Source organism: Electrophorus electricus, chromosome 11 (genome assembly GCF_013358815.1).
Source record: "Electrophorus electricus isolate fEleEle1 chromosome 11, fEleEle1.pri, whole genome shotgun sequence".
Classification (NCBI taxonomy): domain Eukaryota; kingdom Metazoa; phylum Chordata; class Actinopteri; order Gymnotiformes; family Gymnotidae; genus Electrophorus; species Electrophorus electricus.
In genome coordinates this window covers 18,710,675-18,725,699 of record NC_049545.1, presented here as the reverse complement: position 1 = coordinate 18,725,699, position 15,025 = coordinate 18,710,675, and the positions used below count along the sequence as shown (strand labels likewise).

Here is a 15,025-nt window from a genome sequence, read left to right as displayed (position 1 = left end):
ATTTTTTTTAAATTTTTTTTCCCCCCTCTAGGTATGCACATATATACACACTTATGGTAAAAACCATCATTGTGTGCTGTGCAAATTGAGGACATTCAATAATTAAATGTATGATTAGACACATGCTGATTAGTATTGTAGTGGAGTTTCGATGCAGTGTACACGCAAGAACTGAGCCTTATAAAGTGGCTTACTCCAAGCGTTGGGGAGACAGAGTAGCTGTATCAGAGTGTCAGTGCTGGGAGTCCACTCCTGCTCAGCTCTAGCTTGTACCCACTTCAATGAAGACTCAAAAGCCAAGCACACAATCAACAACGCGTCCCATATAGGCTCAGTTCTTTCAGCACATTACAGATGAACTTCAGGCACGCGCACTTTGGCTAGCTCTGCTTTTAATCCATTAAGGAGGATGGATAGTCAAGATGGATGAATTGATGCATGGAGGAGTAGATTCATGGCTGGATCGATGGATAAGTGAACGTAATGCTCTCTCCATTACAAAGGCTCCTTGCCTTTGTTTCCAGAAGAGTCATCCACATAGAGTGGAGAAGGAATTAAACATTATTAAGTTAACCTGGAATAAAATGAGTAAAAGGATCCATTAGGAATCAGTGCCACTCTGATACTCAGCTATATTGGGGGGGGGGGGATGTTTGGCAGCAACCCCGCACTCAACTCTACACTAAACCAACACTGACTGAAACCCCGCACTCAACTCTACACTAAACCAACACTGACTGAAAACCCGCACTAAACCAACACTGACTGAAAACCCGCACTCAACTCTACACTAAACAACACTGACTGAAAAACCCGCACTCAACTCTACACTAAACCAACACTGACTGAAAAACCCGCACTCAACTCTACACTAAACCAAGACTGACTGAAACCCCGCACTCAGCTCTACACTAAACCAACACTGACTGAAACCCCGCACTCAGCTCTACACTAAACCAACACTGACTGAAACCCCGCACTCAACTCTACACTAAACCAACACTGCCTGAAACCCCGCACTCAACTCTACACTAAACCAACACTGCCTGAAACCCCGCACTCAACTCTACACTAAACCAACACTGACTGAAACCTTAACGAAAGCACCGGGGGGAGTTTCTTTAAGTGGGTGTATCCATTTTGATCCGCAGAAGAAAAAGATATACTGAAACCTCTTAAATAATTGTAATAATTGCTTCCTTCTATTTTTCCAGTGCTTATTTCCATCCCCTGACCCCCTCTTCTCCTCCCTCTCTGCAAGCGGTAAGGCGAAACACTGCCTTATAAGGTGGTGTGATAGTGGCCTTGTCCATTTTTACACAGAACACTGCAGCAGCTGCCTGCTGGCCCACTCCTCTGCCTTCAGACGTTCCCGAAACGTTCCCTGAATGCCCGCCAATGCTGGTGCGGGTGACGCACTCCCTGCACTTCCCCTCAGGCCCTGCCACCAGGGAAAATGACCAGGAAGTGTTCTTGTAATATTCTCATAATGCTCTCGTGACACTGCGGTGCAGTTCACTTTGGTGACGTGTTCTTGGCCTTAGGAAAGGGGACAGAGAAAGAGAAATTCTTCAGATGCTCTCTTTTGAGTTAGATTTATTTATTTTTTTAATGAAATTTTGAGCAAATGACTTGAGTATGCAGTTTGTCATATGGTCATATGAATAATCATTGCAAAGTATCTGGTTTTGCACTTTTGACTGGTGTAAAGGCATTCTCAATGCAGCATTCGACTGGTGAAGCATACTCAAAATTCCTTCACGACACATTTTGTCTTCAGCGACCGAATATTTCTTAATCCATCTTGTGGTTCTGTACAGATTAAGATCTTTCAGTGAAGAGTTTTGAGTGGTGCTTTGCATTAAAGGTTTCCTGGTGATTTTCCCATCATGCAGAAAACACTTTAAATGGGTTTAATGTTAGCCATCTCTCTCTCACTCTGTGTGTGTGTGTGTGTGTGTGTGTGTGTGTGTGTGTGTGTGTGTATTATAATACAATACAGTACAACACACGATATTAGGTGGATAGATATTCAAAATTGTAGTGAAGTACACAAGGTTTCAGAGAAACAGGATGTTTTGGACAGGGGTCCTTTATCAGCTGTGCAAGCAAAGTGGCTATTAAGACAACAAGAATTCCTTTGCTGCTGACTTATCCTACAAATAAACCAGTGGCTGATATTGTATTCGAACACATCTTTGGAACCCTCCTGGACGATGCAGAGACCAAATGCCTTTCTAAGGATCCCTCACTAATCTACAGACGAGACAAAAACATCAAAGACGTGCTCATCAGGAGTGAGAGAAATGACCAGTCGGATTACAACTACGGTACTGTAGCCTGCAGCTACTCTAGATGTGCTACATGTAAATGTGTTAACACAGCCACTAAAATAACTGGCACAAAAGGATCGGTTTTCATCACCCATTCTTCCTCATGCATGACTGAGGGAGTTGTCTACTGTATTACTTGTAAGAGGTGTAATCAGTTTACATTGGCGAAACCAAAAGAAGTCTTGCTGATTCATACCATCAGAAGTAACAGTTTGTTGTTTCCGGTGGCAAGGCATTTTAGTACTAATGGACATTCCATTTATGACCTATATCTGTTTGCATTGCCAGTTGTTGCTATGGCAGCAATGAAATTAGGAAAGAGAGAGAGAGAGAGTGAGTGTGAGTGAGTCACATGGTCACAGTAGTCACAGAGTAATGAGAACTAGCCATTCACAGATTTTAGACTTCGTAGCCCCACGTGACTGTCATTAAACCTGTAACAGTGCCTGATGTCTTCATTCCTGCATCCTGCTTTGCATGTCATTCGCTCTGAATGACTGAACGCAGGGATGTGACGCGTGATCAGACCGCACAGTTGTTTTGCCTGTATTCACTGCGATTGTGTGCTCATGCTGAACCAGCATTCACCACAAGCTCACAGCTGACAGTTGATAACAACTAGCTGTTAACCAATGTGCAAGAGGACGACGATAGTTATAAGGCATATCCTTGGTAATTATACTACCTAGTGCATGGCAATTTAGCTGTGTGTGTGTGTGTGTGTGTGTGTGTTGGGACACAGTGACTCCGGCAGTATGCTGAGTGCTGTATTGTGAAGGTGAGGAGAGCCTAGTGTTGTTCTCCTCCGTTTGCCCGTCCATCCATCGCTCAGTATAAACCAATCAACCAATATAGAAATAGCAGATGTTGCAGATCTCTGTGCGGCTCGTTGTCATGCCAACTACCACGGTAAAAGTTGGACTGCCGCTTGGCGTTCTAATTAAAGTACTTGCAGGGGGATCCTGAAGCTAAACGAGTAAAAATGGTGCTCAGAGGAGGCGTTATCATTGTATGACCTGCGCTCCAGACTGGCAAGCCCATGGCGCTTCTCTTTGATTGAAAACTGCTATCAAAACATTCCCCAAGGAACCCCCCCCCAAGGACAATGCCTGGGTTTTTGTGGGGAAGACTCTGAATTTTCTAGAACATTCCTCCCCTGGGTTTTTTTTTTGTCACTTTTCGTTCTGGAGACTTCTAAAAGCCATTTGCCAACACTAAAATGTTCATGCCGGTTGGGGAATGTTGGGTCAGTGTGCCTCCTTGCGCACCAGAGTTGAACCCCTTTCCCAGGTTCCCCCCCCCCCCCCCCCCCCAATTCTCCCCATAACTGCTCCAGCAGCTATTTTTGATTTTGGAATCCGATATAAAGTGCTTTGTTTGGGGGCCAGCCTTTTATAGCTATGGTAGCGGCTAGCGCTCTCTGCCCATAGCTGGAGCATCAGTTTGCTGGTGGAGGGTGCCGCAAGTTATTTGAAAGCAACAGGTCCTTTTAAAGAAACGTCATTTCACGAAAATAATTTTAGGCTTTAACGCCTGAAGCTTTTGTATGGAAAGGTGGCCATGTCGCTGGGTACATGCCGCAGTCGCAAATTTTAATGAGCATTAATTACTTCAAATTTGGGTGTTGGCTGGGCTACAGATACAGAGCTGCCACCCACATAGATAATGCGTGGCGGAGCCTTGTGTGGGTGTGGCCTGGTCGCGTGTGACCTGGAGCCCACGAGGTTGGCAGTTTTTTTTTAAATGCTAGCCCCGGCTAGTCTAGCACTGGTGACCACGCCACGCTCCAAGTCCCATTTTCCCATTTTGATGTAGATTCACTGGAGTTGAGAGGTGGGTGTGTGGGTGTGGGTGTGGGGGGTGGGGGTGGGCATGTGTGTGTGTGTGTGTGTGTGATCTGCTTTTCTTACAAGTACCCACCCTTCAGTAATAGAACGACTCCAAACAAAATAAGACCTGCGTCTGTCTTGCGTCCTAAATGTCCTGTGAGCTCAGTAACCTTGATGGGGAAGATTTTAAAAAAGAAAAATAAAACATTTGCACAGTACAGGTGTGTGTGTGTGTGTGTGTCAGTGGGTGCGTGTGGGATCTAAGATCTTTTTAGTGTCAGGATTGCCCAGTTTCACCTGAGTGTTGTACAGTCCGTTAGTTATAGCATGTGGAACTGCTGTCCAGTGAGAAAACACAGCTAAAGAGGAAATGATGTCAGCCTCAGGAACGCCCCCCGTTGCCCCATCCCTGGTCCCTGGAGCCATCAGCGGAATGTGTCATTTCCCCTCTCTCTCTCTCTCTCTCTCTCTCTCTCTCTCTCTCTCTACCCCCCCCCCCCCCTCCCTCTGTGTGCGTGTGTTTAGATCCTGTCAGCTTGTCAGTCTGCATGCATATGTAACTTAATGTACTGTTGGACACCATTAGTCATCCAATATTAAGACACAAGGCTCACGTAGGAAAATGTTATGGTGGCATAATCAGTGCTCATCTCTCCTACACAACACCCCCCCCCCCCCCCCAAACACACACACACACACACACACACACAAATCCCCATATGCACACTTCCGCAAAGGGAGAGACAGGAAAGAGCTTTGACGCTAGGAGCCTCAATGTTTAGATATCCGCACGATTGCCATCTAAATTTGTTTAATAGCTAATGATCGGAGCTATAGTGCATATAGCCTGCGCGACGGCAGCCATCCCAGCTGCGCGAGAGGAGGAGAGGCTGTCAGGCTGTCGGCATGGTTTCCGGTAAAGCCTCTCCATCGAGATGCTGGCTAGCGTGCACATGACGACAGACGGGGCTCCGTTCGACCCTCTCCCGAGCTGTAGCCGATCTGTGACTCCACCGCTCTGTCACGGGCCACCCGTGCCCGCAGTCTGTGTGCCACGCTGCTTCAAGGCAGGACATGGTCCAGTGTCCAGACTACGCTCTGACCCCACTCTGGCCAGTGATGTCCTGAATCAGATATAAGGGTCTCTTGGTGATTTCTGCTGCCAAGTGTAATCAGGGGGCTTTGTGCTCACTTTTGCTGACACCTTTTGTAAGGTTTAATCTGTGGAAGAGATTGTTAATGGGGGGTTTAATTAATAAGGAAATCTAAATACTACCTACAGGTTCATAGTAACATGCAGTTTCAAAGGGGGCTTGGGAAGTAAGCATGTGATGTTTCACATTTTGAAATGCTGCAATTACAAAGGTTGTATGGTCTTGGGAGGTTCACGCTCAAAATGGGGGAAAGTTGAGGTTTAGGTGGGTTTGTCATTCAGATGACCGTATCTCAACTGTCTCTCCACTGAATCTCGACTAGCCTGTATCTCTCAACTGAGCTCCCACCATTTGGTCCACGTGGGTAGAAGATGATGAAGCGAGGTCAGACCTTCACCCCTGCGTCTTGCCTTCTGTTTCAGGATGCCATGAACGCCTTAGTGTTGGACCTGAACTTCCCCGCTCTGCGCAAAAACAAGAACATCGAAACCTTCCTGAACAGATGTGAGTACAGAAATGAGTACTGAAAAGGCTACTGAAATGAGTACTGAAATGAAAGCCCTTGGCTCTTGGAGCTCCTTGGAGAGCGTGCTCTCATGAGCTTAACGCTCAGGAAAAGTTAATGGAATTTGCTCGTCACCGGCGAATTAGCTGTTAGCTTGAATTAGCATGAATATGCGTAGTTCAGAATAAGTTTGTTTGTTTATTTTCTGAATGTTTTATACATTGTACGTCACTGCAGGTATTTGATAAATTCACGTTAGCAGACACCACAACTGGAACTGTAGCGATCACAGAGTCTGAGCTGTTTTTGAGCTGACAAAAAAGTAGTTGTGGTTTGAGAGCAGCAGCTTTTGATGGCACTCGCACGCGTTCGTATGAACGCCGAGCCAGAGCCAAAGGCAGGTCCCACCGCCTTGGGGGCCCCACACTTACCTGTACAGCACCTTTTACTAACGGCCACCGTCACAACTCCAGGCTTGGGCTGTTCCGACGTGGCTTGAGGTGTTTCCTGCTTCCATCCCTGCGATACACTTCAAGTCGTCTGTCCCTCCCAGGAGAGGTAGAAGGGGCCGGCGACCCGGCCTGGACCTGACCGGACCACGCCTGCCTGTCCGTTTTTGTTTTTCGTGACCGATCTCCTTCAACCCTGCAGTCGCATCCTAAGTTCCCCGTTGCCATGGGGACCATGGCACGATGTTCTGTGCTACTGCAGTCGAACAGTGAGTCAGCACTTGGATGGTGAGTCAGGCTCGGCGTGCCAACGACTGTGTGGGACTGGGACTCTCGAGCACACTGGGTAACGTGTTACTGCAGTGCTGTTGGGATGAGTCCTGTATAAACTGTAAGCAGTGCTGGTAGGGCTCTAAAGTGACGAACACGACGACACATGTCAGTACGCTGACCTGTTTGGGTTACGGACCGCGGAGGACAGAAAAGGTGAATTTGCATAGTTTACAGGTTTTCCCTGATGTGACACTGACCACAGTTTTGTCGTATATAACGTTCCTTTGTGAGATTTAAAAACGGGACATTCCAAATGATGCGTAACGGTGGAAGTCCTACTCCTCTTTCCTTGATCTTGGTGAAACGTGTTGCTCTGTCATGCCCTGACAGACTGAAACTACAGTAATATCTTTGTGTGTCTTCTGTGCAGATGATAAAGCAATGGACGATATTAGAGAGCTGCAGATGAAGCCAGAGGATTTTGAAAAAGTGAAAGTGATTGGCAGAGGAGCATTTGGAGAAGTGCAGCTGGTGAGAGCTGTGTGTGTGTGTGTGTGTGTGTGTGTGTGTGTGTGTGTGTGTGTGTGTGTGTGTGTGTGTGTGTGTGTGTGTGTGTGTGTGTGTGTGTGAGAAAGAAGGAAGGAGAGAGAGCATGTGAGCATTTTTTTTTTCTTTTTTTTCTATTCATTCATTTTATTCCCCTGCAGTTTGAGCAGTTCGCCTTCAGGTTCTGTTGGACTACGTTTTGAGTGTTGGTTTCTCAAGCCCAGCTTGAGCTATGTTGTGTTTTGTTTTTGATTTGGGATACCATAGTAACGCACGGATTGCGTCCGCGCTCTTCCCTCTTGGGTTTATCCGCAACACGAACCCCAAAACAACATGAGGAGCTGGGCTGGGGGGAAAAAATGAATGAAAATGTTTGGTTTCATAAGTGAACATGTGTCTAAAAACTGTTACTAAATGGTAGCTTAGTTCAAAGAATTGTCCATAAGAAGTTTTACAATTGATCTGCTTGGTCTCTGATTGCAAAGTTTGGAAGTGGAATTTCTCTGCTCTTAGAAACCCAGTTTTCTTCAGAACCTATTTTGTGTGTGTGTGTGTGTGTGTGTGTGTGTGTGTGTGTGTGTGTGTGTGTGTGTGTGTAGGTGAGGCACAAGGCCTCTCAGAAGGTGTATGCCATGAAGCTGCTGAGTAAGTTTGAGATGATTAAGCGCTCAGACTCTGCGTTCTTCTGGGAAGAACGGGACATCATGGCCTTCGCGGACAGTCCATGGGTCGTACAGGTGATACGCACACACACAGCTAACATTGTTACCATTGTGGTGACCATTGTCGGCCAGAGGAGCATGGGGACCCCCCCTTTTGAGTCTTAGTTCCTCACAAGGTTTCTTCCTTGTGCTCTGGGGGCTTGGACTTGGACATTTGTAAAGCTGCATTGTGACATCTGTTGTAAAAAGCTCTATATAGATACATTTGATTTGAATTGATTTGGCATTATCACCCACATGCCTGCAAATTCCGTATTTTGTACTAACTGAGTCACTTGCGCAACCATTTGAAAGTTAAAACACCTGCACCTCTTTGTACCTGCTGCTGTTGTGTGTAACAGTCTGACATTCTCAGGGTGTTTCTCTCACTCTCCTGTGTGTCTCACTCTCTTTACCTATATCATCTCTTTATCCTTCTCTCTCTCTATTACTGCTCCTTGTCTATCTTTTCCCTTCCTCCAGCTGTGCTGCGCGTTCCAGGATGACCGCTACTTGTACATGGCGATGGAATACATGCCGGGCGGGGATCTGGTCAACCTGACCAGCACGTACGACGTGCCGGAGAAGTGGGCCAAGTTCTACACGGCGGAGGTGGTCATGGCCCTGGACGCCATCCACTCCATGGGCTTCATCCACCGCGACGTCAAGCCCGACAACATGCTCCTCGACCGCCACGGCCACCTCAAGCTCGCTGACTTCGGCACCTGCATGAAGATGGACTCAGTAAGGTCTCGCCGGGAATTCTTTTCAGAATGCGTTAATGGTGCTAAATAACCTTAGATGAGTCAGATGGAGACCTCATAATATGACAGAAATGTCCTTTCATTTGAGCCCATAGCCCAGGTTTGGTTTTTTTTGTTGTTTTTTTAAAGATCAAAAGACAATGGCTACCGACAGATGGTACGTCCGCCACAGGCGCACTCTCTAAACGCACCCCAGTCTGGGTTTTTGAGGTTTGTTTTTCAGCGATGACAAACCGCCCTTGCTTGAAAACAGGGAGATTTACTTCCTGTTGCGGTCATCTGTTTCACAGATTTACGCCTCCTCTGTGACTGAGAAGGTCCGTGATTGACTCACCAAAATCAAATGAAAAGATGGAGTTGAGCTGGTTGCATGATTTCATGACAAATTTCCAGAGGAAAAACGGAAACTTTGAAACGTCGAAATGTTTGTCGTTAGGAAATGTTCCAGAATGTGAGTTAAAGCGCGGTCTGTAGAGTGAAGTGATGATGGTGCAAGACTGTTACCATGTGTTACCAGTCACACTCACAGTAGTCAGAACTACACTGGAGAGCAAATTACCTTCCAAAGAGTCTTCCCAGTACTCCCAAAGACCATGTTTCTAAGCACCTGTGCTTAACAGTGGTGCATTCTGCTGAACTCTTTTGGCAGATTCTTTTGTTTTTCTTCCTGGTGCTCAGTAAGGGTCAAAGGTCGAACAGTTAGGCTGGGCCTGACCTATGTGCGACCTTTTTGACCGTAGGGAACGAGGCATTGATGAGGCTCAGCTGCTGACCGCTTGACCCCCATCAACCGCCTTTCAGTTCGTTGTGCGTGGCACAGGGCAGTTATCGAAAATGAAACAACAATTATCCATCCAAAGCACCAGCACTGCTGGAGGGCCCCAGGATGAAAAGAATATGACTGGTTTCTCATGGTGAGTCAGTAGGGCTTCACAACATCTGTGTTATATCGCCCCCTAGTGTACAGACGCAGCATCACATGCACAGTCAAAAAAAGAAAGGCTGCGTCCAGTATCGCAAACTACGATATTAAATAGTATCGCAGTACACGTCATGTTTGGCGTGTCAGTTCGTCAGAGCGTCAGATGTGCCCGACGTTTAATCATGCACCAGTAGTATATGCTTCTAAAGTCCCAGACCAGTAATTTGTAGCGTTTTATTGTGTTGAATGCAGTTTTGGATGATACCAACGACCTTGAGTCAGACAAATCAGAGGCTCTAAATCAGACTGTGTGACATTTTAAATGGCTACTCTCATGCAAAACACTCCCGTGCAAATGCAAAGTGCACGAAAGCTGGCAGTGCACGGGCTGGTTCTTGCTGCGGATTGCCACCGGGGGGCGCTGGCGTGCGGAGGAGGGTAAATGTGCAGCGGTGAGCCCGGCGGTTATGTGATTGCAGGCGGGCATGGTGCGCTGCGACACAGCGGTGGGCACGCCTGACTACATCTCCCCCGAGGTGCTCAAGTCGCAGGGAGGGGACGGCTACTACGGGCGAGAGTGTGACTGGTGGAGTGTGGGAGTGTTTATCTTCGAGATGCTCGTGGGTGAGTAGTGGGGGTGTAAGCGGGTGTGTGTGTGTGTGTGTGTGTGTGTGTGTGTGTGTGTGTGTGTGTGTGTGGAGGAAAAAAAAACAGATTGTCTTGTTAAATACTGTCAGCCAATTTTGTGTGTGTGTGTGTGTGTGTGTGTGTGTGTGTGTGTGTGTGGGAACAGGCGACACCCCATTTTACGCCGACTCACTTGTGGGGACCTATAGTAAGATCATGGACCACAAGAACTCACTCAACTTCCCTGATGACGTGGAGATCTCGAAGGAGGCCAAAAACATCATCTGTGCCTTCCTAACAGACAGGTCTGCTGCATAGTTCTTCTCATCTCTATAACCCTGATACCGTTCCACATCTCAGCATGGCACGCACTAAATACTCTCACGTTAGGGACTGGAGTACATTGTTGGAATACATTTATTTTGGGTCCACAGTCAACATGATACGATATAATACGTTTCCTCACAGTTATATATGACTGACGTAGTCCAAGTATCCAGGAGTGGCGCAGTGCTCACACCACCCAGCCTAGCACATTATATGAGTAGTGTTAGCAGGAATTATTGGGAGTGACATATCCCACCCACAAAAACTACGCCTATTGTATTCAGTGAGTAAATGTTTAACTTTTTAACTGCAATGTATAACTCCTCAAGAATGGGGAAAATATTAATTGAGCTCTGCTTAGATGACCACAGATTAATGGAGAGGAAAAACATCTTAATAAGCTCACGACGACTTTTGAATTATTTGGTTTTGTTTGTTTTGTTTTTAGGGAAGTCCGTTTAGGCCGTAATGGTGTGGAGGAGATTAAGAGGCACCCGTTCTTCAAGAACGACCAGTGGACCTTCGACACCATCCGAGAGAGTGAGTCGCCCTCCGCCCGTACGCCCCCGTACGCTCGGGGTGTGGCGCACGGACCTCATCGAGCTACTCTTTCTCCATCTCTGCTCAGCTTCCGCCCCCGTGGTGCCCGAGCTGAGCAGCGACATCGACACCAGCAACTTTGACGAGATCGAAGAGGACAAGGGGGATGTGGAGACGTTCCCCACGCCCAAAGCCTTCGTGGGCAATCAGCTGCCTTTCGTCGGCTTCACTTACTTCAAAGAGGACCAGTAAGAGACGGCAACGCCTTTACCACATCCCTTTCTTGTTTTCTCTCTCTCTCTCTCACCTCCTCTCTCTCCCACTTTGGCTTCTCCATGCTGAGTCTTTGTTCTGCAGATGTTTTGCTCTAATACTTTAATTGAGCTAAACTGTTTCATCGCGAGCCCAGGAGACGGAGTTGGGGTTTTCAATCCGTATTTGGAATGCGTGCGTGCGTGATTTTTCCCCGTGCTAATGGGATTGATGTTTCCCTGCAGGTTGTTGACCGCTTCTAACAGTTCAGCAGCACAGGCCTCATCCACCAAGGGAGAGGTGACACACACACACACACACACGCACAGAAATGCACACCTGACTCATTTAGCCATGTTTTTTTTTGGGGGGGGGGGTTGTTGTTATTTTTTCTGCTGGTAAAAAAAAATTTTTTTTAAAAATCTTAAAACTCCTTCCAGGAAAAAGCCTTCAAATACACTGATTGGAGTTCGATCATTTATGTCAGTTTTTGACAAGATGCTAAAAGGTATTCAGAGCATTTCCTTCTGTTTCTTTGTCTTTGTCTTACAGGACAGTGTTGCAGTGAGTATGTCTTCCTCTTCCTGCTCGGACTGTCTTCTCAGGGCTCATGGTTGTTTGTTTTTGCTGTTGTAAAACCACACTGGCTAATGAGATACACCTACTGCGCGATTGAAGTAAGAGTGAGGTTTTCTCCACTGGGGGTGTAAGGAGCAGTAGAAGAGTGTGCACTTCACCAGCCTCGTGGTCTAGCCTTGACGCGCTAGCCTTGAGGCTAGGGCAGGACTGAAATTGACCTTTTGGACGAAGCCAAACTAGAGAGTCATGAAAGCATTCGATGCGCGTACTTCGCCTGTGGTTCCATACTCTGCCTACTAGCTGCTACTGGACACGTTGGTACTTTTGACACACCCGTACCAGTAATGCTCCACCTGTTGGGGCCATTGATGAGGTCTTTAGGTTTATGCAGGGGTTCTCCAGTGAGCTTGTTTTTATTTCTATGTTTGTTTCTCTATTGGTTACCAAGGTGTTCGTCCGTGCACAGTTTTGCTCTGTCCCAGCTCCCAGCACACCTGAACCAAATAGTCATGAACACTGAATTGCTAGTGAAAAAGCGCCACAGTCTGAGATGCCACAGGAATGCGGCTTGGCTGGAGGTTTTGGCCAAACGTTGGAAAAACCAACACGGAAGCTGTGTGTAGACGAGTGGTTAACAGTCTCAGTTCTGCATGGTTTCAAGCACGTTTTGGCACTTTCTGCGTGATCCCTGCTCCACAATACCCAATAAAACCTCATTTGGCTCATGGTCTCTATAATTTAATTAGCTGGTGGGTTGCAGCAGGTGTGTTGGAATGGAGACTATACAAAAGCAGGTCTGGCAGGGCATGGTGAGAAGGCCACGTAATGCAGATAAAGCAATAGGGCGATTAAAAATCACCGTGTACTGCCGCACTAACTCGGCCCCGCCCCACGCGCTTGGCCCTCACGCTCGGCCCCCGCGCCTCTCGTCACAGCTCCAGGAGAAGGTCCACACCCTGGAGGAGCAGCTCAGCAATGAGATGCAGGCCAAAGACGAGCTCGAGCATAAGTACAGGACGACCACTGTACGCCTCGACAAGATCAGCAAAGAGCTTGAAGAAGAGGTGCGTGTGCGCGTGCGTACCTGTGTGTGTGTGTGTGTGTATGTGTGTGTGTGTGCGCGCGCGTGCCTGTGTGTGTGTGTGCGCGCGCGTGCCTGTGTGTGTGTGTGTGCGCGCGCGTGCCTGTGTGTGTGTGTGCGCGCGCGTGCCTGTGTGTGGGCGTGCGCGCGCGTGCCTGTGTGTGTGGGCGTGCGCGCGCGTGCCTGTGTGTGTGGGCGTGCGCGCGCGTGCCTGTGTGTGCGCGCGTGCCTGTGCGTGCGCGCGCGTGCCTGTGCGTGCGTGCGCGCGCGCCTGCGTGCGTGCGCGCGCGCGTGCCTGCCTGCGTGTGTGTGCGCGCGTGCGTGCCTGTGTGCGTGCCTGTGTGCGCGCGCGTGCGTGTCTGTGTGTGTGCGCGTGCGTGTCTGTGTGTGCGCGTGCGTGTCTGTGTGTGCGTGTGCGCGCGCGTGCGCGTGCCTGTGTGTGTGCGTGCGCGTGCCTGTGTGTGTGTGTGCGCGCGAGCGTGCCTGTGTGTGTGTGTGTGTGTGCGCGCGTGTGCCTGTGTGTGTGTGTGTGCGCGCGCGCGCCTGTGTGTGTGTGTGCGCGTGCCTGTGTGTGCGCGTGCCTGTGTGTGTGTGCGCGCGCGCACGCGTGCCTGTGTGTGTGTGTGTGCGTGTGTGTGGACCTGTGTGTGTGTGTGTGTGTGTGTGTGTGTGTGCGCGCGTGCCTGTGTGTGTGCGCGCGCGCGTGCCTGTGTGTGTGTGCGCGCGCGTGCCTGTGTGTGTGTGCGCGTGTGTGTGTTGTACCTTTTTAAAGGACACTTGTGTAGCTGTGATTTTTTAATGGTTTCTTTCATAAGTGAGAAAATCCTGCAGTTGTGCGTGTATGTATGTGTATGTGCTTGTAGATGAGCAGTAGGAAAGCACTGGAGACTTGCTTAAGGCAGCTGGAGAGAGAGAAGGCCCTCCTTCAGCACAAGACTGTGGAGAGTCACAGAAAGGCAGAGAGCGAAGCAGATCGCAAACGCTGCCTCGAAAATGAGGGTAAGACACCCCCCAGACACACACGCATGCAAGAAAACGAATTATCTTTCCTTCTCTGTCTGTGACACCAACACACACACACTGTCTATTTTTAGTGAACAATCTGAGGGACCAGCTGGAGGAGATGAAGAAAAGAAACCAGAACTCTCATATTTCCAATGAGAAGAATATTCACCTGCAGAGACAGGTACACACACATGTGCACGTGCCTGTGGATGTCCACAGCATACACAGCAACTTTCTGCAATACCTGCGCTCTTAAACTGCCTCAGAGCTGGACACGTTGGTCTCCAACTGGAATTCCATGTAACGAATGTGCAGTAGGATGTGAAGTTGACGTTAAGATTTGACCACAATAACATTATTGTTAAACAACTTACATATGCAGAGACTTGTGATTGAAAATGAGAACATTTGTCATGTCTTTTTTATGGACATGATCAGAGAAATCCAGGAGTTTTTAGGAGACGTACTAAATGTACTAACTAAAGGTCTCATATTTAAAACTTATTAACTAAATGTTATTAAAACAAAAGCTATTAAAAGCTGTAATTTAAACCAATTATAGCTATTTTCAGTCCGATTTAACAACATCCTGTTGATATTCATTGTGTATTCATTTGAATATGAATATTTTAAAAAAGAAACTTCTGGGATGTAAAAGTTAGGGAACATTGTATTTAGAAGTAGTCCCAGAGCTGTGTTCTTATTTGAGTGATGATGATGATGATGATGGTAAAGAGGATGGTGTTGGTGGTGGTGCCCTGCAGCTGGACGAGGCCAACGCGCTGCTGCGGGCGGAGGCAGACGCGGCGGCGCGGCTGCGAAAGGTGCAGGCGGAAGGTGGGAAGCAGCTGCAGCAGTTGGAGGCGCACGCACGCGACCTGCAGGACAAGTGTTGTGCCCTGGAGAGCAGCAAGCTGGCGCTGGAGCGCGAGCGCATCGACCTGCAGGCGGCGCTGGATGCCGAGAAGCGAGAGGACACGCAGCGCTCCGAGACCATCTCCGACCTGCAGGGTGGGTGGGTGTGTGTGTGGGTGTGTGTGAGAGAGAGTTGGGTGGTGCAATGAATTTGAGGGGGTACTGGAACAGAGAAGAGGTGCATACGTTACAGAGAGGGAGAACAAGTTAGAAACCTACAAAA

The 15,025-nt window shown here is 48.2% G+C and overlaps 1 protein-coding gene and 1 long non-coding RNA gene across 5 annotated transcripts in view; one reads left to right on the top strand and one right to left on the bottom strand.

Annotated features, from left to right (window-relative positions):
• Positions 1–15,025, top strand: part of rock2a (rho-associated, coiled-coil containing protein kinase 2a) — a 34,404-nt gene that overhangs the window by 7,504 nt on the left and 11,875 nt on the right. For all 4 annotated transcript variants that reach the window (XM_027008217.2, XM_027008216.2, XM_027008213.2 and 1 more), the window contains exons 2-15: positions 5,739–5,820; positions 6,974–7,074; positions 7,689–7,826; positions 8,274–8,534; positions 9,956–10,100; positions 10,270–10,408; positions 10,879–10,970; positions 11,059–11,218; positions 11,468–11,522; positions 11,775–11,786; positions 12,737–12,865; positions 13,746–13,881; positions 13,977–14,068; positions 14,652–14,898. In XM_027008217.2, the coding sequence (XP_026864018.2) occupies positions 5,739–5,820; positions 6,974–7,074; positions 7,689–7,826; positions 8,274–8,534; positions 9,956–10,100; positions 10,270–10,408; positions 10,879–10,970; positions 11,059–11,218; positions 11,468–11,522; positions 11,775–11,786; positions 12,737–12,865; positions 13,746–13,881; positions 13,977–14,068; positions 14,652–14,898 (1,789 nt within the window). The remainder of the gene's footprint in view (positions 1–5,738; positions 5,821–6,973; positions 7,075–7,688; positions 7,827–8,273; positions 8,535–9,955; positions 10,101–10,269; positions 10,409–10,878; positions 10,971–11,058; positions 11,219–11,467; positions 11,523–11,774; positions 11,787–12,736; positions 12,866–13,745; positions 13,882–13,976; positions 14,069–14,651; positions 14,899–15,025) is intronic.
• On the bottom strand, positions 5,165–6,552 carry LOC113576244. The gene is made up of 3 exons (XR_003410491.2): positions 6,253–6,552; positions 5,665–5,780; positions 5,165–5,383 (listed from the first exon to the last, which is right to left on the bottom strand). It is a non-coding gene; the product is annotated as an uncharacterized LOC113576244 (long non-coding RNA).